The sequence below is a fragment of the Dicentrarchus labrax genome, unplaced genomic scaffold (genome assembly GCF_905237075.1).
Source record: "Dicentrarchus labrax unplaced genomic scaffold, dlabrax2021, whole genome shotgun sequence".
Taxonomy (NCBI): Eukaryota; Metazoa; Chordata; class Actinopteri; family Moronidae; genus Dicentrarchus; species Dicentrarchus labrax.
The window spans coordinates 2017843-2044049 of NW_026136716.1; the positions used below are offsets into that span (position 1 = coordinate 2017843).

General features: G+C 38.6%; 1 protein-coding gene across 40 annotated transcripts; it reads left to right on the top strand.

Moving 5' to 3' along the window:
* Window positions 1–359: 359 nt before the first annotated feature.
* Window positions 360–25500, top strand: LOC127378593 (uncharacterized). 40 transcript variants are annotated; one of them, XM_051427561.1, is made up of 21 exons: window positions 360–512; window positions 2003–2062; window positions 2521–2932; window positions 3076–4714; window positions 4966–5229; window positions 5897–6301; window positions 7310–7717; window positions 8659–9066; window positions 10008–10415; window positions 12383–12820; window positions 14561–14992; window positions 17474–17905; window positions 21320–21757; window positions 22041–22304; window positions 22407–22661; window positions 22766–23014; window positions 23165–23422; window positions 23672–23977; window positions 24069–24338; window positions 24507–24590; window positions 24712–25500. In XM_051427561.1, the coding sequence occupies exons 3-21, from the start codon at window positions 2542–2544 to the stop codon at window positions 24776–24778; spliced, it is 7416 nt and encodes a 2471-aa protein (XP_051283521.1). In that variant the 5' UTR covers window positions 360–512; window positions 2003–2062; window positions 2521–2541; the 3' UTR covers window positions 24779–25500. The 40 variants fall into 40 exon arrangements, with proteins under 40 accessions (XP_051283521.1, XP_051283536.1, XP_051283535.1 ...); XM_051427576.1 differs by having other exon boundaries at window positions 373–512; window positions 17474–17779; window positions 21632–21757; XM_051427575.1 differs by having other exon boundaries at window positions 373–512; window positions 17474–17762; window positions 21615–21757.
* The last annotated feature ends 707 nt before the right edge of the window (window positions 25501–26207 follow it).

Here is a 26207-nt window from a genome sequence, read left to right on the forward strand (position 1 = left end):
GTCATTCTTCCAAATCAACTCCTTTATGCAAACTAAACTGTCCTGAACTCTTGGCAGAGAAAATGTGGTCAAAATTACTATTTATAGTATATATATTATATTTATATTATATATATTATTAAACTATACTATACTGTGTTTGTAAGTACAATGTGATTTATAAGCATTTTTTATATTCCCTTCCTTTTGTTATGTGTATTTGTTTATTGTGGTTGAAGTTGGTGGTAAAATGATTATTTTTCACTGTATCGACATATTTGTACAATTTATTGACATTTGATTTGTTATAATTAAATCTGTTTTCTGGTCCAATGGGGCCATCTGGTGGATGTCAGTGGCTGCTCCTCTTCATACAGGAGGAGTAAAACTGAAAGTAAGACAGACAGAAAGCATTTATCTGTCCTTCATGAAGCTGTTCGGTTGTATTTCTACAATCTTCGACAGACAGAAACCCGCTGAGGGATCAGAAACTCTCTGCGACCTGTGAGGATGCAGTGAACTCTGGTACACAGGTTAGAGTCCGGAGGAACAACAGAACAGGGATTTATTTTAAAAGAAAGATAAAGAGGAGGAGACAGAGAGGAGGACACACGGACCTGCTATTTATTTGTTCTTATTGGAAACAGACAGTTTTAAGAGAAGACCTGTGTTTGATTGTTGGTCAGGTGAAGTTAATCTGATCCACTGTTTCAGATTCAGGACGATTTGAGTTTAACCCAATAAAATCTTCCCAAAGTTGTCTCTAACGACAGGAAACAGTATTAACAGTAACCCAGCCGAGTTTCTCTCTTTGGTCTCCATCTTGTCACTTCCTGTAAGTTCGGACGTGTTTTATTTTGAAAGGACCGCAGTCGGATGTGGTTTAATGAGTTTGACGGTAACGGAAACAGTAACGGAACCGGTAACTGACGGAGCTCACGGTGTTTGTGTTAAATAAAGACGGTAAAGGAGGTTAATGGATTATTTCTTTATTGTGCTTTACAGTAACTTATATATTTGTAAGTATTTAAACTTATTTTAATGTGTTAACTTAAGTTAGTTAACATTGTAACGCTGTTAGCAAAGTAACTGTAACTAACCAGCTAACAAACTAACTCACTTTAACTTTCTCCTTTTGTATTTATTACTTTTATCCAACTTTAATGTTTAAATATGTTTTAAGGAACAAAACAAAAAAGTTTATTGAACCAACACTTGTTTTATTGGGGACAGATCAACGGTTATTTAACAGTCATTTAACGTTATTTAACGTCATCTAACGGTTATTTAACGGTCATTAAACGGTCATTTAACGGTTATTTTACGTTATTTAACGATCATTAAACGGTCATTTAACGGTTATTTAACGTCATTTAACGTTATTTAACGATCATTTAACGGTTATTTAACGTCATTTAACGTTATTTAACGATCATTAAACGGTCATTTAACGGTCACTCAACGGTCATATAACTGTCACTCAACGGTCATTTAACGGTCACAGACACATTAGTTTGTCTGTTGTTCCTGACTGACAGTTTCCTGTTTTTGTTTTCTATTTTAGAGGAAACTTTAATTAAAGTTATTAAATTAAAATAAAATTAATTATAGTTTAGTTGCAGAAGAAGTTTGTGGCTAGCTTAGCAACCTAGCTTCCTCATTAGCAAAATAATTAACTTTGTTTCAGACGTAATTACACAATGAAATTAGAGGTTCTTCTACCAAAATATATAAATAAATACAATTAAACATTATTATAATTATTATTATTATTGTGCCTTCAATAATTATAGTTGTATGTGAAATATAAATGCTCTGTTGTATTAACCTAAAATCATATTTAGTTACATTGACAGAGACCATGTAATAAATAATTAAATTAATGTTGAATATTAACTTTAAATCACAAAAGGTGAACATACTTTTTCAGCTCTGAGTAGTGTCTGTAAGTCTCAGTCTCACCTGCCTCTACCATTATTGATCTGATGATTGATTTAGTCTTGTTTTTTTCTCTTGTGATCAGGAAAATGTCACTGAACAGCTGATGGAGTCTGATCATCAGTGGAGACTTTGAGGCCTCAGTGTAAGTGTCTCTGATATATAGTCTGCATCTGTCTGTGTACGATGTGCTCGACGCAAATCACTTGTACTTGTTTCTCTGTCATTGTCTTTTAATGTGGTATAAATTATGTTTTGTCTGCCCTTCACACTTTTTAGTTAGTCCTAAAAAAATAATGAAACTATTTATAACAACACATTTTATACCGAAAGATGTAATATAATGTGTCTCACATTACAAAGAACAAAGTTAAAAAGTAGAAACAAAACCTAAATGAGAAAATGGGAGACACAACAAATAAAAATCTCCTCAAAATAATAATAATACAGATACTTTGACTACAGTTTGGAGATGGATGCTACCTACACAAACCTTACAGGGAAGAGGAGCAGCACTGTCGTATGGTCCCTGCCTCCCCCCCAACATACCATGCAGCCTTAATTAGTGTTTTATTCCAGCTGTTATTTTGTGTCTGTGTGCAGAGCATACAGCAGTAAGGACACATGGCGAGTACAACACAGTCTGCCAGAGATTACGTCGAGAATGCCAGAGTCCACCTTGTGAGAGAATTAAAGAATCTCTCAGTGATTGTGGAGAACTTGTATCAGCAAAAGGTTTTCAGTGATGAAGAGGTCAGTAAAATACAGACAGAGAGAGATGACTTCGAGAAAACCAGAAAAATACTGGACTCAGTCACTAAAAAGGGTGAAGCAGCCTGCTACAAGTTCCTCAGGATTATTGACATGACGAGGAAGAGGACCGTAGAGAGGGCATCCGTTCTCCCTGAGAAACAGAGTGCAGCTTCTACTGAGAACAGGAAGTTTGACCTGCACCACTGGATCAGCTGCTATCCTTTTAAAGAAGACACACAAATGGATGTAAACTACTTACAAGGTATTGAGAAGCAGAATTCAGATTAATAATGTGTCACATATTTATTATTTATTTTTTATGTGTTATATAATGCACTTTAATGTGTCTGTGTAAATATTTATCTCATGTGATATATTTATTACTCACTGTGTTTTTTATTTTAGGCTCAAGGCCGTGCCACCGATATCAGGCAAAGTTAAAGTCAAAAGCACAAAAAATATCAAATAAGTTTTGGATGGCAAACAAAAATCTGTTTGAAGGAAACAACCCTAATCTGTCGTACACTGCACTTGTATTAGACAAACAAGGAGGTGATTCTCCATCTAAAATAAAGAAGTTAAAGAGCAAGAAAAGGAAGCTGAGTCGCCCTAAAAAGATGAAGACGTACATCCCTAAAGACAGACCTGGAACTTCCCCCAGTGACCTGCTGAAAACAGATGAAAACATACTCTTGGTTGGTAAGCCTGGAATTGGAAAGACTGCACTGTCTCATGAACTGTTGAGACTCTGGGCAGAAAGAGACAACGAGGAGCTCGATTACATGTTTTACTTTGACATGAGAGAAACATCCCACATTACGAGGGCCATGAGCTTGGAGGATCTTCTTTTCAGTGTGTTCAGTGAACCAGATGAAGGCAGAGAAGAGGTCTTACAGGATATTAAGAGGAACTCTGACAATGTTACAATCATTTTTGATGGAATCACAGATCTCTCTTCTTCAGTGGTAAAGAAACTTGTAGAGAAGGACCTACTACCTGATGCCAAGGTCATCGTGACTTGCAGACCAGATAATGAAGAAGACTTTGGGGACTTTCTCAGAGTGGAAGTGAAAGGCTTTAGTGAGCAGACCATAAAAACATACTTATCTGCAATGCTCGGCGACACCCAAAAGAAGGTTCTGAGCAACTTGGAGTTGTTGACTCTTTGCCATGTCCCAATGTATGCGCTGATGGTGGCGGCTTGCTTTTCATCTGAGACACCAGAAGACTCTTCACAGCCGTGCAGTATAACTGAGATCTACATCAATATTGTTCGTTTTTGCCTTAAAATGAACAGCAACAAAACAAAAAACAAAGATCTGAATTCCTTCATCGAAAACAAGAGTGAGGAAATACTGTCTTTGGCTGAGGTTGCTTTTCATGCAACTGAAGGAAAAACTGTGAACTTGACAAAACTGCCCCATAAAGACAGCTGTGTCCTTTGCTTCCTGAAATCACTTGACAGTCAAGGTGCCCCCACTGAGACAATAACCACGTATGCATTTCTCCATTACACAATGCAGGAGTTTTTTGCAGCAATATGGCTCTTGAAGAATCCAGATAAAATCAAGGAGGTTTTTCAGCAATGCCTCACCACGGAGAAGAAACACATGAAACATCTGATCCCTTTCATGTGTCGATTGTTAACTGACAAGAGCCCGAGTTTGATGAAGTGTCTGATTCCAGCTCAGGAGCTCATAAATACATCCAACTGGTTCTTCAAGGAAATGATAAACAGATTTTTCCCATATCTGTGTGAGACAGATGAGGCTGATACTGAGGACAGTGGGCTTGATGTGGACATACTGTTCCTATGTCAGTGTTTGTTTGAGTCCCAGTGTCCTGAAGCATGCGTCTACTTTCTGGACAAACTGGACTACCGTCTTGATCTCAGTGGAGAGAGTCTCGGCCCTTACCCTTGCTGTGCTGTGGCCTATGTGGTCACTCAGTCGAAGGAGAAGAAAATATATCTGAACCTCGAGGACGTCATGGTGTCAGAGCAAGGAATGAGACGACTATTTGGATGTCTTCAAAATGTCCAGTGGTATGTGTGAGCATGTGACAAATTACTGCTTACGTTGCATCATATCTAATTAAGTAGAACTGAGTTACTAATTTTATTAATGAATCCAGGATGTAATGAGGATGACAGAATAGAATGACCCAATGACCCTGAACAGGATGAGTTAGTCTAAAAAAGGCATGGCAAAAACTTCCTGAGTAAAATAAAGTATGGTGTTTCTACTGTATCTGCTGCTGTTACTCTAATGATCTCTGATTATTGTTAAATTATAGGTGTGATCCTCTGCCACGGCAGCTGTGGGAGGTTTTCCTTCTCAGTGAAGAGCAGATGGACTACAGGAGATTACTCGGCCTTGGAAGCAATCAGCTGCACCTTCCAGTTGAGGGTAAACGACGGCTGTTTGAAAGAGCAGTAAAAGTCATGCAGAAGATCTCTACTCAGGTTAATGTCTGCCTCCACTGCGATAGGGCAACTCCTGCCTGCCAAAGGCTGCATGAGTCCCTCTTAGAGGCTTTACCATACATCAGCTCACTCAGGTAAGTAGCTTTGGTTTTTTTGCAGATGATAATTATATATATACATATTTAAACTCTTTATCTTTTGTAAAACGGTTAATGCTAAATGAATATTGTTCTTTTGGGGGATTATTAAATGTTCAGATCAGACCTCCAGTTTTAGATGTGATACATGTATCATTAAAAAGAACCGTCAGAACCCTGGACAGTTAAAGTGGGGAGGGAGTGAAGCGTTTTACTTGTGACTTAGTGAGACATTTGAGCCTGTTTCTAGATAATAAACTTGGATGGAAAAAAAGCTGTGTGTGTTTTCTACACTGATTCTATTCAGAAATCTTTTTTTTGTGGCTGACATAAAGAAAAAACCTGCTTCACTAAGGTGTGTGATTTGGAAGGGCAGTTTCTTCACTACACGCTGATAGGCAGAGGGTAGATACTCAGACTTAATACACAGCAACATGTATGAGAGAGCAGCTGCTGAAGTGAATGTTAAACACATATTATCTATGTCAAACTGCTATTGTATAAATATTGGCTTGAAAAATAAAAAAAACGCTCCCACCTAGACTTTTTATGGTTAGCTTGATGTTTAGTTCCAGATTTATTTATTTAGGTATTTATTACTTTGACTTAGATGTTCAACAATTATCCTGTTTCTAATAACATCAATGTTCAATTCTTGTTCCAGTTTCTCCCACCGGTTTAGGGTCACAGGTCAAGCTGAGTTCTTTGGGAATCTGTTCTGTGCAGCAGCAGAGAGAGAACAGCAGACAGGAGAGAAGATACTGGAGCTGTTATCATCAGTGTGCAGATATCAAACATTCCCTCTTAAAGAGAAATGGTGTGATTTCCAGCTGGACCTTTACTCTTATGGTTGTGAAACAGGCTTGAGTGTCCTTCCATCATTACAGTCAGTTCTCCAGTCAGCTCCTGCAGTCTGGTCCATAAACCTCTCAGAGAGAAAGACCTCCATCCTCCTGGAAGTGCTGAAACTCCAATCAGAGAAGAAACAAGTGGAGCTGACAGGCTGCTCACATGAAGAGAGTGAAGTGAGGAGTTTCCTACAGTGTCTGCCTTATATCTCACAGTTCAGGTAAATTAATTGTTCATCACATGACTTCAGTTACATTTGTGGACTTGTGTTCTTACATCTACAGCAACTCACTGTTAGTTTGTAATATTGAAAAGTAACCCCATGCCATCAGGATGTGTTCTCATAAGTGTAATCATAAAAGTACTGCTTTACAGATTCCACTTTACAGCAGCATCATGTTATGTGACCTCTCGTTAGTTGAGCAGGTTGGCAGAGGAGAAGCAATGTCAGCAGTTTATTTTGGTCAAAGTGGTGTCGGTGCATCCCTCCCTCTAAGTACATCAATGTGTTAGTGTTGGATTTACTGTACAACTCATCAGTGGTTCACATTTTGAGAACTGTATCATGAACATATCTGGTCCCCAAATATAATTGGTTATGGATACTGGATGGGACACTCATTCACTGGCTACCCTGATTGTAGGAGAGTGAGCAGTGACTGAGCAGGATGTTTGAACTGTGAATAATCCAGAGGAGTCAATGAGAGGACTTTGATCAAGTACTTTTGCAAAGATAAATTAGGTAACATCTCTTCAGTTTAATTTTACAGCAATTAAAAAATAAAACAAAGGGTGCTCTTATTGATCAGTCACCGATTGTAATTGGTTGATATAAAAAATAAAACACAAGGAATGCTGAATTTATATTCCTTTCAACTGAAGACTGGACTGAACTGTACTGATCACGATGAACATTGATCCAGCTGTATAGTGAGCAGCAAATTAAGATTTCAGACACCAGAAATAATCATCATTTAGTGTCAGCACAGACAGATGTAGTGTAGCAACTGTAATTTACACGTCTTTTAATTCAGGAGCAAGGTGAAGCATTGCACAACAGGATTTTAAATAACTTTTGTTATTCCACTATGTATATTTATTTATTGTGAATATATTTTACTCTTGAAACTTAATTTGATTTTATACAGCACAGCCCATCAGTAGTGTGTTGCTGTTTTATGCAGCTGAGATCAAATCATCATAAAATGTTTCCTTCTCTTTATTTCAGTTTTGTTCCTCAGTCGTCAGATCGTTATGAAGAAACCAAGTTCTTTGGGAATCTGTTCTGTGCAGCAGCAGAGAGAGAACAGCAGACGGGAGAGAAGATACTGGAGCTGTTATCATTAGTGTGCAGCTATAAAACATTCCCTCTTAAAGAGAAATGGTGGGATTTCCTGCTGGACCTTTACTCTTATGGTTGTGAAACAGGCTTGAGTGTCCTTCCATCATTACAGTCAGTTCTCCAGTCAGCTCCTGCAGTCTGGTCCATAAACCTCTCAGAGAGAAAGCCCTCCATCCTCCTGGAAGTGCTGAAACTCCAATCAGAGAAGAAACAAGTGAAGCTGACAGGCTGCTCACATGAAGAGAGTGAAGTGAGGAGTTTCCTACAGTGTCTGCCTTATATCTCACAGCTCAGGTAAATTAATTGTTCATCACATGACTTCAGTTACATTTGTGGAATTGTGTTCTTACATCTACAGCAACTCACTGTTAGTTTGTAATATTAAAAAGTAACTTCATGCCATCAGGATGTGTACTCATAAGTGTAATCATAAAAGTACTACTTTACATATTCCACTTTACAGCAGCATCACGTTATGTGACCTCTCGTTAGTTGAGCAGGTTGGCAGAGGAGAAGCAATGTCAGCAGTTTATTTTGGTGTGAAAAACAGTGGTGTCGGTGCATCCCTCCCCTCTAAGTACATCAATGTGCTAGTGTTGGATTTACTGTACCACTCATCTTAAGACAATTATGAAGTGGTTTACATTTTGAGGACTGAATCATGAACATATTTGGTCCCCAAATATAATTGGTTATGGATACTGGATGGGACACTCATTCACTGGCTACCCTGATCGTAGGAGAGTGAGCAGTGACTGAGCAGGATGTTTGAACTGTGAATAATCCAGAGGAGTCAATGAGAGGACTTTGATCAAGTACTTTTGCAAAGATACAAAATAAAAAGAAAAGGAATGCTGAATTTATATTCCTTTCAACTGAAGACTGGACTGAACTGTACTGATCACAATGAACATTGATCCAGCTGTATAGTGAGCAGCAAATTAAGATTTCAGACACCAGAAATAATCATCATTTAGTGTCAGCACAGACAGATGTAGTGTAGCAACTGTAATTTACACGACTTTCATTTCAGGAGCAAGGTGAAGCATTACACAACAGGATTGTAAATAACTTTTGTTATTCCACTCTGTATATTTATGTATTGTGAATATATTTTGCTTTTAAAACTTTAAAGTTTTATTTTATTTTATACAGCACAGCCCATCAGTAGTGTGTTGCTGTTTTATGCAGCTGAGGTAAAATCATCATAAAATGTTTCCTTCTCTTTATTTCAGTTTTGTTCCTCAGTCGTCAGATCGTTATGAAGAAACCAAGTTCTTTGGGAATCTGTTCTGTGCAGCAGCAGAGAGAGAACAGCAGACGGGAGAGAAGATACTGGAGCTGTTATCATCAGTGTGCAGCTATAAAACATTCCCTCTTAAAGAGAAATGGTGGGATTTCCTGCTGGACCTTTACTCTTATGGTTGTGAAACAGGCTTGAGTGTCCTTCCATCATTACAGTCAGTTCTCCAGTCAGCTCCTGCAGTCTGGTCCATAAACCTCTCAGAGAGAAAGCCCTCCATCCTCCTGGAAGTGCTGAAACTCCAATCAGAGAAGAAACAAGTGAAGCTGACAGGCTGCTCACATGAAGAGATTGAAGTGAGGAGTTTCCTACAGTGTCTGCCTTATATCTCACAGCTCAGGTAAATTAATTGTTCATCACATGACTTCAGTTACATTTGTGGAATTGTGTTCTTACATCTACAGCAACTCACTGTTAGTTTGTAATATTAAAAAGTAACTTCATGCCATCAGGATGTGTACTCATAAGTGTAATCATAAAAGTACTACTTTACATATTCCACTTTACAGCAGCATCACGTTATGTGACCTCTCGTTAGTTGAGCAGGTTGGCAGAGGAGAAGCAATGTCAGCAGTTTATTTTGGTGTGAAAAACAGTGGTGTCGGTGCATCCCTCCCCTCTAAGTACATCAATGTGCTAGTGTTGGATTTACTGTACCACTCATCTTAAGACAATTATGAAGTGGTTTACATTTTGAGGACTGAATCATGAACATATTTGGTCCCCAAATATAATTGGTTATGGATACTGGATGGGACACTCATTCACTGGCTACCCTGATCGTAGGAGAGTGAGCAGTGACTGAGCAGGATGTTTGAACTGTGAATAATCCAGAGGAGTCAATGAGAGGACTTTGATCAAGTACTTTTGCAAAGATACAAAATAAAAAGAAAAGGAATGCTGAATTTATATTCCTTTCAACTGAAGACTGGACTGAACTGTACTGATCACAATGAACATTGATCCAGCTGTATAGTGAGCAGCAAATTAAGATTTCAGACACCAGAAATAATCATCATTTAGTGTCAGCACAGACAGATGTAGTGTAGCAACTGTAATTTACACGACTTTCATTTCAGGAGCAAGGTGAAGCATTACACAACAGGATTGTAAATAACTTTTGTTATTCCACTCTGTATATTTATGTATTGTGAATATATTTTGCTTTTAAAACTTTAAAGTTTTATTTTATTTTATACAGCACAGCCCATCAGTAGTGTGTTGCTGTTTTATGCAGCTGAGGTAAAATCATCATAAAATGTTTCCTTCTCTTTATTTCAGTTTTGTTCCTCAGTCGTCAGATCGTTATGAAGAAACCAAGTTCTTTGGGAATCTGTTCTGTGCAGCAGCAGAGAGAGAACAGCAGACGGGAGAGAAGATACTGGAGCTGTTATCATCAGTGTGCAGCTATAAAACATTCCCTCTTAAAGAGAAATGGTGGGATTTCCTGCTGGACCTTTACTCTTATTATTGTGAAACAGGCTTGAGTGTCCTTCCATCATTACAGTCAGTTCTCCAGTCAGCTCCTGCAGTCTGGTCCATAAACCTCTCAGAGAGAAAGCCCTCCATCCTCCTGGAAGTGCTGAAACTCCAATCAGAGAAGAAACCAGTGGAGCTGACAGGCTGCTCATATGAAGAGAGTGAAGTGAGGAGTTTCCTACAGTGTCTGCCTTATATCTCACAGCTCAGGTAAGTCTGATAATATTGAAAGGAAGTTTGTGAAAACATTATTTGACTATAATTTAAAATTGAACAAAATGTTGAAAGAGATGATTGCTGTCTGTCAGTTTTATAGATTTCTTTTCACGTTACTCGGTGCCCCGTTGACCAGCGTTATAAGCTAATTAGCGGTTTGTGCTAAAACTGGTCACGTGTGATTAGAATGAAAACATATCCCAGAGACCGAACCAACTCGGGACACATGTGTTATTAACCCCAGGTTCATTATGCGCTGGAATTGTCCTTTAATATAGTTTAATATTATCACAGCTAATAACACACATACAATTAGACTATTTCATCTGACTGTACAAATGTTCTCTCAATTTAACATAATCTGTACATTAGATGGTTTGTCCCATAAGATTGTTCCTGCCAATAAAACAGTGGTCAATTCCTAATTTAATAATTAATGCATTTTAATACCTAATCTACAATGTTCTTAAGAATAGTAATTAATAATAAATAAATAAATAAGGCTACACTATAAACATAAAGCTTTAAATATACTCTGTGATCAGTATCAGATACTGCTTCTAGTGAGCGGTCTCATAAACCCGACCGGAGCACCTTTAGAGTTTCATCTTGGAAAACAATCGACAGCACAGCAATGTCACGCTACCGCTGACTGGTGGTCTGTAGGCTGTGTAGCTACTGAGGCACACAGACAAATCTCTCTACACACACACACAAATCCCCACATGCATTTGCAGATCTGCCACAGCAGAAGTTTAGCAAAAGTCATGTCTAAAAAGAGCCAATTGAGAGTCTTGTCTGAGTTGTAACCGATGAATTGTCTGTATTTCCAGCTCTCGGAGCAAAAAGTTAGACTGAGTCATTAATATGTTTGTCTGCTTTTACAGATTTCTCTACATATTTACAGATCTCAATACATTTGTTGATCTGATTATACAAACACAAAGATTTAGACATAGCTACACAATTCTCCACTCACATTTGTGAATAGTTTTGCTACCATAGATATGTTAAGATACTTGGAGAGATATTCACTTAGAAAAATCTTGGTAACAATTTCCACAAAGAAATTCTTAGTAAAATTCACAGAGGATATTTCAAGTGACCTTTCATTTATGTTTAAGACTAGTCTCTATTAAAACTTCTTAAGTTAACTTTAATAGCTGTTTTTTGTCTTTGTCAGTAAATTTTCCATGGCAGTTTTACTTAGACTATGTACCGTAAAACTTCCAATAAAAACAGGGTACCAAATAAACACAGGTCTCCAATAAAGGCCTGGTCTGGATTTTATAGAAATGATCTCGATGTATAAAACCTCTTAAAACCCACCGGGTCGACCGTGTTATATCCCAACTGGTGTTCAAACTAACTGGTTGCTGTACGTGTGTGCGTTTTGTGTGCTGCAGCTGTGATGTGTCTCTGTCACCAGATTCGTCGACATTCACAAACATATTACTGGTGATTTTCAAGTCTCATATCTACAGTAGTAGATGTATAAGTGAACCCTACATTACAGCCACACACAAAAAATACATTCTAGAAAATGTAAGTTTAAATAGCATCAAGCTGGATTCGATCTCACTGGATCAAAACCAATACAGTTCTCCAGCGTATTGCTTTTGTCCATGAGCCACTGGAGTGACTCTGTCTCACTGCTTCCAGTCATGTATTGATTGATTACGTCAGCACCCAGGTAACATTTATTTGGGGGTTGATCTAAAACAACTGGTTACCTCGTGCTCGTTGTTGAAAATATACAAACATGTTTATCAGAGTTCTTTCTCGAGGCTACCGTCACACTGACAACTATATTACATATATATACTATATATTATTCACTGTATGATGTTAAATAGCAGATATTTGTAGGCTTTTATCAGATAAACTTCAAATCAGTAATGTATGGCTCTTTTTCTGTTGTTGACATCATATCATAACAAAATGTTCAATTCTTGTTACAGTGTCTGTTACTGGTTAAAAGGTGAAGCCAAGTTCTTTGGGAATCTGTTCTGTGCAGCAGCAGAGAGAGAACAGCAGACAGGAGAGAAGATACTGGAGCTGTTATCATCAGTGTGCAGATATAAAACATTCCCTCTTAATGACAGATACATGGATTATGATGCCAATAAACATCAGTGTGATGTCCTGCTGGATCTGTACTCCCACCTGAAGGACTATGAGACTAAAACAGGCTTGAGTGTCCTTCCATCATTACAGTCAGTTCTCCAGTCAGCTCCTGCAGTCTGGTTCATAAACCTCTCGGAGAGAAAGACCTCCATCCTCCTGGAAGTGCTGAAACTCCAATCAGAGAAGAAACAAGTGAAGCTGACAGGCTGCTCACATGAAGAGAGTGAAGTGAGGAGTTTCCTACAGTGTCTGCCTTATATCTCACAGCTCAGGTAAGTCTGATAATATTTAAAGGAAGTTTGTCAAAACATTATTTGACTATAATTTAAAATTGAACAAAATGTTGAAAGAGATGATTGCTGTCTGTCAGTGGATTCATTATTCAGTATGTTAAAGGACAATTCCGGCACAAAATGAACCTGGGGTTAATAACACATGTGTCCCGAGTTGGTTCGGTCTCTGGGATATGTTTTCATTCTAATCACACGTGACCAGTTTTAGCACAAACCACTAATTAGCTTATAACGCTGGTCAACGGGGCACCGAGTAACGTGAAAAGAAATCTATTTCTATTCCACAAACAAGACTCAAAATAGCACCACACTTACACGGTAGCATAATGAGGGCCCCTACCTGTAAACTGAAGCATTGAGAACGTTGTAAGTGTACAGACAGTTTATTAAAAAGATAGTTTAGAACAACAGTAGCGTTAACATGTACAGGCGGGCGCCATCGGGTTAGCATTATGGTAATTGCGGAGAAACAGCGTATTCACTTCCGGTTTTCAAAATAAAGGTATTAATAGTAACCTACATTTAAAATAAAATATGTTACATTAAAGTGTTTGATGCGACCACGATGAATAAAAACCATATTTCTACTGCACCAATGTGGAGAAATGCCAAAACAAAAGTTCCATATTTGTACCTCCAAGTGGAATCTTTTATTATATTTGAGGTACTGTAAAAACACATTGCTCAATAATTCCTGGCTATGGATGGTATATTTAACTTCTACACATATTAGACTACAAGTATACTTAATATCAAGCATTTTTACTGCACAAATTTGGAGAAATTCAACAATAAAAGTCCATACTAGGGTGGCCATTCGTCCACTTTAGGCCGGACAGTGCGGCTTTTAAATGCCCTGTCCAGCTGCAGGCGCAGCCTTAAGCCGGACACTCATTTGTCCTCCTTTTGAGAAAATAACAAAAAAGGCCCGCCTTTTGACACATTACCTTGTTAGTTTAATACTTATTGGCTAAAAATGTGTGTCAAAATAAGTAATTTCATTGGTTACATTTTCGTGTTGTGACCTATCAACACATGGCTAATTTAAATATTCAAATGAGCCATGTGTTGATGCACCATGCTCACTGAGAGCTGTCAATCAAGCTCTCAGCAACAGAGAATGTAACAAATATGGACTTTTATTGTTGAATTTCTCCACATTGGTGCAGTGAAAATGCTTGATATTAAGTATGTTTTTTAGTCATCATGGTCGCATTAAACACTTTAATGTAACATATTTTATTTTAAATGTAGGTTACTGTTCTTAATACCTTTATTTTGAAAACCGGAAGTGAATACGCTGTTTCTCCGCAATTACCATAATGCTGAGAATATAACACTTATATAATATATAATATATAATATATATATATATATATATATAACACTCTTAATTGTGAGGCTGATTTGACCACAGAGATCAGAGTAAAGGTTTAACCGCAGTTAATGAGCCTAGAGGCATAACACACAGGAAGCACAACTGCCTGTGCTTAATATAAGGTTTCTCGTGCTCACAAGAAACGTTTAATTTATTTTCTTTTTCCCCCATGTCCCTTTAGGGGCTCCATACTTTCATGGTGTGTGTGTGTGATTTCACTGTATGATGTTCATTAGCAGGTATTTGTAGGCTTTTATCAGATAAACTCCATATCAGTAATGTATGGCTCTTTTTCTGTTGTTGACATCATATCATAATAAAATGTTCAATTCTTGTTACAGTGTCTGTTACTCGTTTGAAGGTGAAGCCAAGTTCTTTGGGAATCTGTTCTGTGCAGCAGCAGAGAGAGAACAGCAGACAGGAGAGAAGATACTGGAGCTGTTATCATCAGTGTGCAGATATAAAACATTCCCTCTTAATGAAGAGGATGATGATGTTGAGGAATATCAGTGTGATTTCCTGCTGGATCTTTACTCCCACCTAAAGGACTATGAGACTAAAACAGGCTTGAGTGTCCTTCCATCATTACAGTCAGTTCTCCAGTCAGCTCCTGCAGTCTGGTTCATAAACCTCTCAGAGAGAAAGCCCTCCATCCTCCTGGAAGTGCTGAAACTCCAATCAGAGAAGAAACAAGTGAAGCTGACAGGCTGCTCACATGAAGAGACTGAAGTGAGGAGTTTCCTACAGTGTCTGCCTTATATCTCACAGTTCAGGTAAGTCTGATAATATTTAAAGTAAGTTTGTGAAACATTATTTGACTATAATTTAAAATTGAACAAAATGTTGAAAGAGATGATTGCTGTCTGTCAGTGGATTCATTTTTCAGTATTTTAAAGGACAATTCCGGCACAAAATGAACCTGGGGTTAATAACACATGTGTCCCGAGTTGGTTCGGTCTCTGGGATATGTTTTCATTCTAATCGTACGCGACCAGTTTTAGCACAAACCTCTAATTAGCTTATAACGCTGGTCAACGGGGCACCAAGTAACGTGAAAAGAAATCTATTTCTATTCCACAAACAAGACTCAAAATAGCACCACACTTACACGGTAGCATAATGAGGGCCCCTACCTGTAAACTGAAGCATTGAGAACGTTGTAAGTGTACAGACAGTTTATTAAAAAGATAGTTTAGAACAACAGTAGCGTTCACATATACAGGCGGGCGCCATCTTGGGAAAACAGTCACGTGACCAGTCGAATTTGCTCAATATATCAGAAATAATCGCACCGATATAAAACATAACTCATCTAGTGTACTTACTCAGTGGATAACTGCTTCTGGTCCCTCCGGTATGAGTCGCTGCCTCCAATTTATTTTCGGGACATGGAAAAAAGTTTCAAGTGCAGCTCTGTTTATCAGAGAGGGGAAATCTTCACACTGTACAAAACACTGCGTGCAACACAGCCACTCCTCTTCAGTGGCCATAGCTTCACAATGTCCGCAGGTACACCACCAGTTTCCTGAAGTACGAGGCTGTGTTGCAGCATTGACTACCAGTAGCTCTCTCTCTCTCTCGCTCTGTCTCTCTCTCTCTCTCTGTCTCTCTCTCTCTCTGTCTCTCTCTCTCTCTCTCTTTCCCTCTCTCTCTCTCTCTCTCTCTCTCTGTCTCTCTCTCTCTCTCTCTCTCTGTCTCTCGCTCTCTCTCTCTGTCTCTCTCTCTCTCTGTCTCTCTCTCTCTGTCTCTCTCTCTCTCTCTCTGTCTCTTGCTCTCTCTCTCCCTCTCTCTCGCTCTCTCTCTCTCTCTCTCTCGCTCTCTCTCTGTCTCTCTCTCTCTGTCTCTCTCTCTCTCTCTCTCTCTCTCTCTCTCTCTCTCTCTCTCTCTCCGGCTCGAAAAGATAAGGACATCCATCAAACTGAAAGGGTTCGTTGTCGATGTCTTCAGATTCAGTTGAATAATCCGCCATCTCTTCAGTGTGTATCCTGTGGAAGCACTAGTAGACTAGTAGTCTCTGTTGCGTTCAGGGCTTTCTTCCGGCAACAACGTGAGTTCACGTGAGATGGTGCGTTCAAGTCACATCTCAGAGAGTTGGACTGGTCACGTGACTGTTTTCCCAAGATGGCGCCCGCCTGTATATGTGAACGCTACTGTTGTTCTAAACTATTTTTTTAATAAACTGTCTGTACACTTACAACGTTCTCAATGCTTCAGTTTACAGGTAGGGGCCCTCATTATGCTACCGTGTAAGTGTGGTGCTATTTTGAGTCTTGTTTGTGGAATAGAAATAGATTTCTTTTCACGTTACTCGGTGCCCCGTTGACCAGCGTTATAAGCTAATTAGAGGTTTGTGCTAAAACTGGTCACGTGTGATTAAAATGAAAACATATCCCAGAGACCGAACCAACTCGGGACACATGTGTTATTAACCCCAGGTTCATTTTGTGCTGGAATTGTCCTTTAATATAGTTTGATATTATCACAGCTAATAACACACATACAATTAGACTATTTCATCTGACTGTACAAATGTTCTCTCAATTCAACATAATCTGTACATTAGATGGTTTGTCCCATAAGATTGTTCCTGCCAATAAAATAAATATTCAAATGAGCCATGTGTTGATGCACCAAGCTCACTGAGAGCTGTCAATCAAGCTCTCAGACAGACAATGTAACAAATATGGACTTTTATTGTTGAATTTCTCCACATTGGTGCAGTAAAAATGCTTGATATTAAGTATGTTTTTTATTCATCATGGTCCATTAAACACTTTAATGTAACATATTTTATTTTAAATGTAGGTTACTGTTCTTAATACCTTTATTTTGAAAACCGGAAGTAAATACGCTGTTTCTCCGCAATTACCATAGTGCTGAGAATATAACACTAATGTAATATATATAATATATTATATATAACACTCTTAATTGTGAGCCTGATTTGACCTCGGAGATCAGAGTAACAGTTTAACCACAGTTAATGAGCCTAGAGGCATAACACACAGGAAGCACAACTGCCTGTGCTTAATATAAGGTTTCTCGTGCTCACGAGATCGTTTCATTTTTTTTCTTTTTCCCCATGTCCCTTTAGGGGCTCCATACTTTCATGGTGTGTGTGTGTGATTTCACTGTATGATGTTCATTAGCAGGTATTTGTAGGCTTTTATCAGATAAACTCCATATCAGTAATGTATGGCTCTTTTTCTGTTGTTGACATCATATCATAATAAAATGTTCAATTCTTGTTACAGTGTCTGTTACTGGTTTGAAGGTGAAGCCAAGTTCTTTGGGAATCTGTTCTGTGCAGCAGCAGAGAGAGAACAGCAGACAGGAGAGAAGATACTGGAGCTGTTATCATCAGTGTGCAGATATCAAACATTCCCTCTTAATGAATGGGATTATGATTATGAGGAATATCAGCGTGATTTCCTGTTTGATCTTTACTCTCACCTGAAGGACTATGAAACTAAAACAGGATTGAGTGTCCTTCCATCATTACCGTCAGTTCTCCAGTCAGCTCCTGCAGTCTGGTCCATAAACCTCTCAGAGAGAAAGCCCTCCATCCTCCTGGAAGTGCTGAAACTCCAATCAGAGAAGAATCAAGTGGAGCTGACAGGCTGCTCACATGAAGAGAGTGAAGTGAGGAGTTTCCTACAGTGTCTGCCTTATATCTCACAGCTCAGGTAAGTCTGATAATATTGAAAGGAAGTTTGTGAAACATTATTTGACTATAATTTAAAATTGAACAAAATGTTGAAAGAGATGATTGCTGTCTGTCAGTGGATTCATTTTTCAGTATTTTAAAGGACAATTCCGGCACAAAATGAACCTGGGGTTAATAACACATGTGTCCCGAGTTGGTTCGGTCTCTGGGATATGTTTTCATTCTAATCACACGTGACCAGTTTTAGCACAAAACACTAATTAGCTTATAATGTTTAATAATATTTAATACCTAATCTACAATGTTGTTAAGAATAGTAATTAATAATAAATAAATAAATAAGGCTACACTGTAAACATAAAGCTTTAAATATACTCTGTGATCAGTATCAGATACTGCTTCTACTGAGCGGTCTCATAAACCCGACCGGAGCACCTTTAGAGTTTCATCTTGGAAAACAATAGACAGCACAGCAATGTCACGCTACCGCTGACTGGTGGTCTGTAGGCTGTGTAGCTACTGAGGCACACAGACAAATCTCTCTACACACACACACAAATCCCCACATGCATTTGCAGATCTGCCACAGCAGAAGTTTAACAAAAGTCATGTCTAAAAAGAGCCAATTGAGAGTCTTGTCTGAGTTGTAACCGATGAATTGTCTGTATTTCCAGCTCTCGGAGCAAAAAGTTAGACTGAGTCATTAATATGTTTGTCTGCTTTTACAGATTTCTCTACATATTTACAAATCTCAATACATTTGTTGATCTGATTATACAAACACAGATTTAGACATAGCTACACAATTCTCCACTCACATTTGTGAATAGTTTTGCTACCATAGATATGTTAAGATACTTGGAGAGATATTCACTTAGAAAAATCTTAGTAACAATTTCCACACAGAAATTCTTAGTAAAATTCACAGAGGATATTTCAAGTGACCTTTTATTTATGTTTAAGACTAGTCTCTATTAAAACTTCTTAAGTTAACTTTACTAGCTGTTTTTTGTCTTTGTCAGTAAATTTTCCATGGCAGTTTTACTTAGACTATGTACCGTAAAACTACCAATAAAAACAGGGTCCCAAATAAACACAGGTGTCCAATAAAGGCCTGGTCTGGATTTTATAGAAATGATCTCGATGTATAAAACCTCTTAAAACCCACCGGGTCGCCCGTGTTATATCCCAACTGGTGTTCAAACTAACTGGTTGCTGTACGTGTGTGCGTGTTGTGTGCTGCAGCTGTGATGTGTCTCTGTCACCAGATTCGTCAGACATTCACAAACATATTACTGGTGATTTTCAAGTCTCATATCTACAGTAGTAAATGTATAAGTGAGCCCTACATTACAGCCACACACAGAAAAAATACATTCTAGAAAATATAAGTTTAAATAGCATCAAGCTGGATTCGAGCTCACTGGAGCAAAACCAATACAGTTCCCCAGCGTATTGCTTTTGTCCATGAGCCACTGGAGTGACTCTGTCTCACTGCTTCCAGTCATGTATTGATTGATTACGTCAGCACCCAGGTAACATTTATTTGGGGGTTGATCTAAAACAACTGGTTACCTCGTGCTCGTTGTTGAAAATATACAAACATGTTTATCAGAGTTCTTTCTCGAGGCTACCGTCACACTGACCACTATATTACAGCCCCCTATGACACTAGACATTATGACAAAGAAATATTTTCAGACAGTGAAGATGTAACTTACATAATACTGTCAAAATATACGAAGCGATTGTGAGCCACACACAGATTGTTTGTGTTAGTTCATCCAGATTCACTGGCGCTGTAAACAACAGAGACAGAAAAAACTCTGAATCGATCATAAATTCTGTACAGTCTGTGTCCGTTCCTCCATTGTTTATATTCCTTTAGTAGTAGTCCTTTCATACGTAATATGGAGCCCCTAAAGGGATATGGGGGAAGAAAAGTGAAACGTTTCTTGTGAGCACGAGAAACCTTAGATTAAGCACAGGCAGTTGTCTATTGCCTCATTAACTGAGGTTAAACCTTTACTCTGATCTCCGTGGTCAAATCAGCCTCACAATTAAGAGTGTTATATATATATATATATATATATTATATATAGTATATAAGTGTTATATTCTTGGCATTATGGTAATTGCAGAGAAACATCGTATTCACTTCCGGTTTTCAAAATAAAGGTATTAGGAACAGTAACCTACATTTAAAATAAAATATCTTACATTAAAGTGTTTAATGCGACCATTATGAATAAAAACATATTTCTACTGCACCAATGTGGAGAAATGCCAAAACAAAAGTTCCATATTTGTACCTCCAAGTGGAATCTTTTATTATATTTGAGGTGCTGTAAAAACACATTGCTCAATAATTCCTGGCTATGAATGGTATATTTAACTTCTACACATATTAGACTACAAGTATACTTAATATCAAGCATTTTTACTGCACAAATTTGGAGAAATTCAACAATAAAAGTCCATATTTGTTTGATAGACGAGATGCCTCTAGACTCATTAACTGCAGTTAAGTCAGCCTTTACTAGGGTGGCCATTCGTCCGCTTTAGGCCGGACAGTGCGGCTTTTAAATGCCCTGTCCAGCTGCAGGCGCAGCCTTAAGCCGGACACTCATTTGTCCTCCTTTTGAGAAAATAACAAAAAAGGCCCACCTTTTGACACATTACCTTGTTGGTTTAATACTTATTGGCTAAAAATGTGTGTCAAAATAAGTAATTTCATTGGTTACATTTTCTTGTTGTGACCTATCAACACATGGCTAATTTAAATATTCAAATGAGCCATGTGTTGATGCATCATGCTCATGTGCAGTTGCTACCTGGTGGTTCTCCTTCACTGAGAGCTGTCAATCAAGTATCAATGTAACAAATATGGATTTTTATTGTTGAATTTCTCCACATTGGTGCAGTAAAAATGCTTGATATTAAGTATGTTTTTAATTCATCATGGTCCATTAAACACTTTAATGTAACATATTTTATTTTTATGTAGGTTACTGTTCTTAATACCTTTATTTTGAAAACCGGAAGTGAATACGCTGTTTCTCTGCAATTACCATAATGCTGAGAATATAACACTTATATAACATATATAATATATATAAAACACTCACACTTAATTGTGAGGCTGATTTGACCTCGGAGATCAGAGTAAAGGTTTAACCGCAGTAAATGAGCCTAGAGGCATAACACACAGGAAGCACAACTGCCTGTGCTTAATATAAGGTTTCTCGTGCTCACGAGATCGTTTCATTTTTTTTCTTTTTCCCCATGTCCCTTTAGGGGCTCCATACTTTCATGGTGTGATGTTCATTAGCAGGTATTTGTAGGCTTTTATCAGATAAACTCCATATCAGTAATGTATGGCTCTTTTTCTGTTGTTGACATCATATAACAAAATGTTCAATTCTTGTTACAGTGTCTGTTACTGGTTTGAAGGTGAAGCCAAGTTCTTTGGGAATCTGTTCTGTGCAGCAGCAGAGAGAGAACAGCAGACAGGAGAGAAGATACTGGAGCTGTTATCATCAGTGTGCAGATATAAAACATTCCCTTTTAATGACAGAAACATGTATTATCATGTTGAGCAATATCAGTGTGATTTCCTGTTGGATCTTTACTCTCACCTGAAGGACTATGAGACTAAAACAGGGTTGAGTGTCCTTCCATCATTACAGTCAGTTCTCCAGTCAGCTCCTGCAGTCTGGTTCATAAACCTCTCAGAGAGAAAGACCTCCATCCTCCTGGAAGTGCTGAAACTCCAATCAGAGAAGAAACAAGTGGAGCTGACAGGCTGCTCACATGAAGAGAGTGAAGTGAGGAGTTTCCTACAGTGTCTGCCTTATATCTCACAGCTCAGGTAAGTCTGATAATATTGAAAGGAAGTTTGTGAAAACATTATTTGACTATAATTTGATTTGAAATGAACAAATGTAGAAAAAGATTAATTCTGTTTGTCAGTGCAGTAATTATTAATTATTTTAATATAGTTTGATATTATCACAGGTAATAGCAGAGATACAGTTAAACACTTAATCCGACTGTGCGTTTTTTCTCTCAGCTAATCTTTGATTAAAGACATTGTACATCAGAGGGTTTGTAATGCAGTATTTTCACTCATCATCCATCATATTGTGTTTTAGCTGTGATCCAGAGTTCTTCCAGAGTGTGTGTACGTTGATCTCTGTAAGATCCAGAGAGGATGAGGAGCAGTTGTCCTCTCTGCTGCAGCTCCTGGGGTACACCCTGCAGTTAACAGGAGAGTTACACACAGGAACCTGCAGGTCTGTGGGCAGAGTTCTCAGACTCTGTGGATCTGATGTGGATCTCATCCTCAAACCCAGAAAGATGTCTGTCAGAGGAGCCTCCCTCCTCTTCAGACATACAACACAACTACACAGTCTGAGGTTCACATTTCTATAATTACTGTTGTTCTTATTACACCATGTTGTCCAGTTTGAATGTTAGTGGTGAAGTTCATTTGTTATTTCTTTCTCTTTGATTTTCAGCCTCTCCAGTGACATGGCCTTGCTACTGTTTCAGTGGGTAAGAAGAGGGCGAGCAGCAGGTCTGTTAGCTATTGAAGAGCTTTCTCTCACCCCTCAGACAGTCCAACCATCAGAAAGAGTGTTGTTGAAGGTTGTCAGTAGTTTGGCCTCCCTGCTGAGATACTGGAGCGTCAGACAGTTAGACCTGACTGAGTTCTACGTCCCTGCTCAGGGTCTCATTCCACTGCTGCTCCACCATGGTCCTCTAACAATCAAGTAAAAGTCTTTCTTGAGTCTCAAACACAAACTAATAAATGAAAATACTGAATGAATTCATCATTTATTTATTATTAAGATATATTCACACATTTTATCTGCAGACTGAGGGAGAAGATTTCCCTGCAGCTACTCTCCCTGATCCATGAAATCCAGGACAAGGACTTGACCCAGTTGTTCTTGAGTAAGGTTGGTGGAGACCTGAGCTCCTGCTGTCTGAACTGGGAGCTTCTTCACTGTCTGCTGCAGCAGTCTTTAGATCAGATCATCACTGTGAACCTGAGGAAGAACCGCTTCTTACAGGAAAACGTCACACGTCTGCTTCCCTTTCTGGACAAGATTGTAGTTAAAAGGTGATCAGTTTGTTTTCACCTTTTACCAGATACAGACGTCCAGTTTATTCTATTTAATCATTTGCACATTCATTGTTGTGGCTTATGTTTGACAGCAGTTTGTTCATTCTTTGAATAAAGTGTCCTGGTGAATACACTTTATGCTTTCAGGCCCTGTCCCAGGTTTGTGTTGACTGCCATCAGAGAGATCTATAAAGCTTGTGCCAGTCCCATTATACCCAGTTTACTGAGGTCACTGGATCATGTGATCAACCTGACCTGCAGAGAGATGGACTCGGTGGACTGTGCTGCTCTGCTCTTCACCCTCAAACACAGTGACAGAGTTAAACTGAACCTTGTGTTTACCTCCATACCAACAGGACAAATAGAGTCCATCCTGTTTACACTGGACAAAGTTTCTCAACTCAGGTCAGACATTAGTGCTTGTTCCTCAGTGCTGTACCTGTATCAGTCCTCTCCAACACACAGGATATAATGCACCTCTCCCTGGAGCGCCTTTAAAAATACATATATGTACCTTTATCACCTTTAGTTCAAAGTTGTTCTTAAATTCTTAAATTAATATTATTTTATTTTGAATATATGTGAATCTTTACCTCAGTAACAATGAACATATGTATTCATATTACATTTAATTAATTTATGTTTTCCTACCAGTGTTGACAGGAATCTCTTGCTGAGGTTCATCCACTGTTGTGCTGCCTCTGACGCCCAGCAGGGGGCAGCAGTCGGCCTGCTCAGGGCTTTGCAGCACAGGCTGGATCTGTCCTGCTCCTCCTGTGTGGATCTGCCAGAGGAAGGTCAGAGTGAGACTCTTAGTCTGACTGCTGAGGACTGCAGGGCCGTCTCCACCATCCTGAGACGCAGCAGCAGCAAGGACACACAGCTCAACCTGCAGGACTGTGAGCTGGAGGACAGCAGACTGGACCTGCTGTTTCCTGTCCTCGACAGAGTCCGCCTCAGGTGGGAAACACCACAAAATGACTGAAAGAAGAAGCTTGTTCATGTTTATGCATCGTAACCGTCTGCTCTTTGCTCTGATTCTCCTGTTTAGAGCCAGTAAAGCTCTCCTCCTCCAGCTGCTGTCTCTGGTTCCTATGAAAACTGAGAGGGACACAGTGAGACGGGCAGTGTCCCTGTGTAGAGCCCTGGGTGGAGAGCTGGACCTCAGTCACACCACACTGGATCAGAGGGCCTGTGAAGCTTTGGCCCAGATGCTGGACTTCTCTGAAGGGCTGACTGATCTGGACCTCAGTCACTGTGAGCTCACTGACCAGCTGCTGTTCACACTCATCACACATCTGCACAAAGTACAAGTCTTAGAGTGAGTGTCACGCTGTCAGGATACATGTGTTCAGTTTCCATGTAGTTATGTGGATGCATTAACATGCTGTCACTGTAAATACCTTCAGAACAAAAGTTATATAGACAGAGAACTCCCCACAATAACATAAATGTACCTCTGTGTCTCTTCCTCTCTTTGTGTTTACAGTCTGAGTCACAATAAGATTACTGATGCTGCAGCTCACATGTTACTCCAACTGGTCTCCATCAACCCCTCCATCGACACTGTGCGGTGAGCAGACATTAATTACTCGCAGGCTGACAGAGGAATCATTCACAATCTCAGATGAGTTCAATGGATACTGTCACACAGATTATTGTGGCTCAATGACTGATGTTTGCTCTTTTTCTAGACTCTTCAGCAACAACATTGTGAACAGAAATCCCTTTAAGAAACACCAGCAGTTTGAAATATGGTGACCCAGTCGTCAGTGTGGATAGTGCTCATCAGGAATAACTCCTTAATGTCCAATGAAATATTTCTGTAGTCCGAGTACTGATACTGTGTTTGTGCTCAATACTTATACTGATGATGATGACATGATAAAGTTTGCTGATAATTATCTGGAGATCAGTACTGAGATGCTGTAGTTTTTATTTTTTATTATTTATATATTTATATTTTCTTATTGAGACAAAATCATGAGTAGGCCTAATTTATCTCTTTGTATTTTGGGATAACTGTCAGGGGAGCTCATGTCATTTGTAATCATTACGAAGGTCGTCTGTGATCTTAATCCTGTGTGAATCTGCCATGTCTGTAATTTGTAATGTAAAAACTTGGGGTTGTATGTTTTTATTTTCCTAGTATCAAACTGATACCTCAATGTAATATGGTACGAAAAGGGCCTTTGTGTGCATTCTGTGATTACTGTAATCTGGGATTATGTTTACTTCAATGCAGAGAAGAACGACTGTAATAATATCTCAGAGTAACGGTACAATAAAGGTGCTTTCAGGTGACAATCATGTTCAATACATTGAGATAATAATAAATTATCTGAAAAAAAAAGCTGAATCTGAAAGAGACAAATGCCTGTAGCCACATTATTTCTGTTTAAAAATGATCAACTTTTATTCTGGGAAACAGTTATTTAATGAATGAGTTGGAGTGAGTCAATAAAACTCAACAAGAATATAAACATTTGTTTTTGTTCTCATTTCTAATGAGTTGAAGTAAAAGATTTCTTCTATGCGCAAACATTTTGTTCACAAATTCATTAAAACCATTCAAATCAAAGAATCAAAATCTTCTAAGAAATAAGTTCTAAATGTCTCTGAGTGTTGAAGGACTGACCCAAACCATCTCTCAGGATTCAAAGACTTTTCACAAAGAAGAACAAGTGAGCGTCAGTAGAGTTTAATAAAGTGAAAAACTCTAAGAAACACAGTTTAAAGGGCTCAACTGGTAAAGCAACTTGTTCAACTTCAATCTTGACCACTCTGTGAATTAAAAGCCTAAGAAAGAAACATAACTGAGGAGTCTCCAACTCAATATCTCACATTGTTAAAGGACTGTTGAACTCTTCAGGTCCGGAGTTTGATTCTGAACCGTTTACATTTTGAAGGCTGACGTCCAAATAATAGAACAAAAGCTCTGAGTGAAGAAGCTGAAGTGTCTGATGAAACGGCTCCAGTGGTGAAACAGCTCCCTTCAAATTCATTTTGAGGTTGTGGGTTTAATCCTCCCTCAAATCTGAATATTGAAGTTGGATGTTCAAAGACAAAAAGTGAAAAGCTCTGAGAAATAGTAACAAAGTGTCTCAGCAAAAAAAAGTTATCGACATTATTTACCATTTTTCACTCATTTATCTTCTCGTATTTTCTGTATTATAATATGAACTTTTGC

Bases quoted from the DNA above. Each gene is read 5' to 3' on its own strand.
- LOC127378593 (XM_051427561.1), top strand. From the start codon at position 2,542: ATGGCGAGTACAACACAGTCTGCCAGAGATTACGTCGAGAATGCCAGA. The intron at 7,718-8,658 runs GTAAATTAATTG...TCTTTATTTCAG, and splicing joins CCTTATATCTCACAGCTCAG to TTTTGTTCCTCAGTCGTCAG. The intron at 23,015-23,164 runs GTGATCAGTTTG...TTATGCTTTCAG, and splicing joins GACAAGATTGTAGTTAAAAG to GCCCTGTCCCAGGTTTGTGT.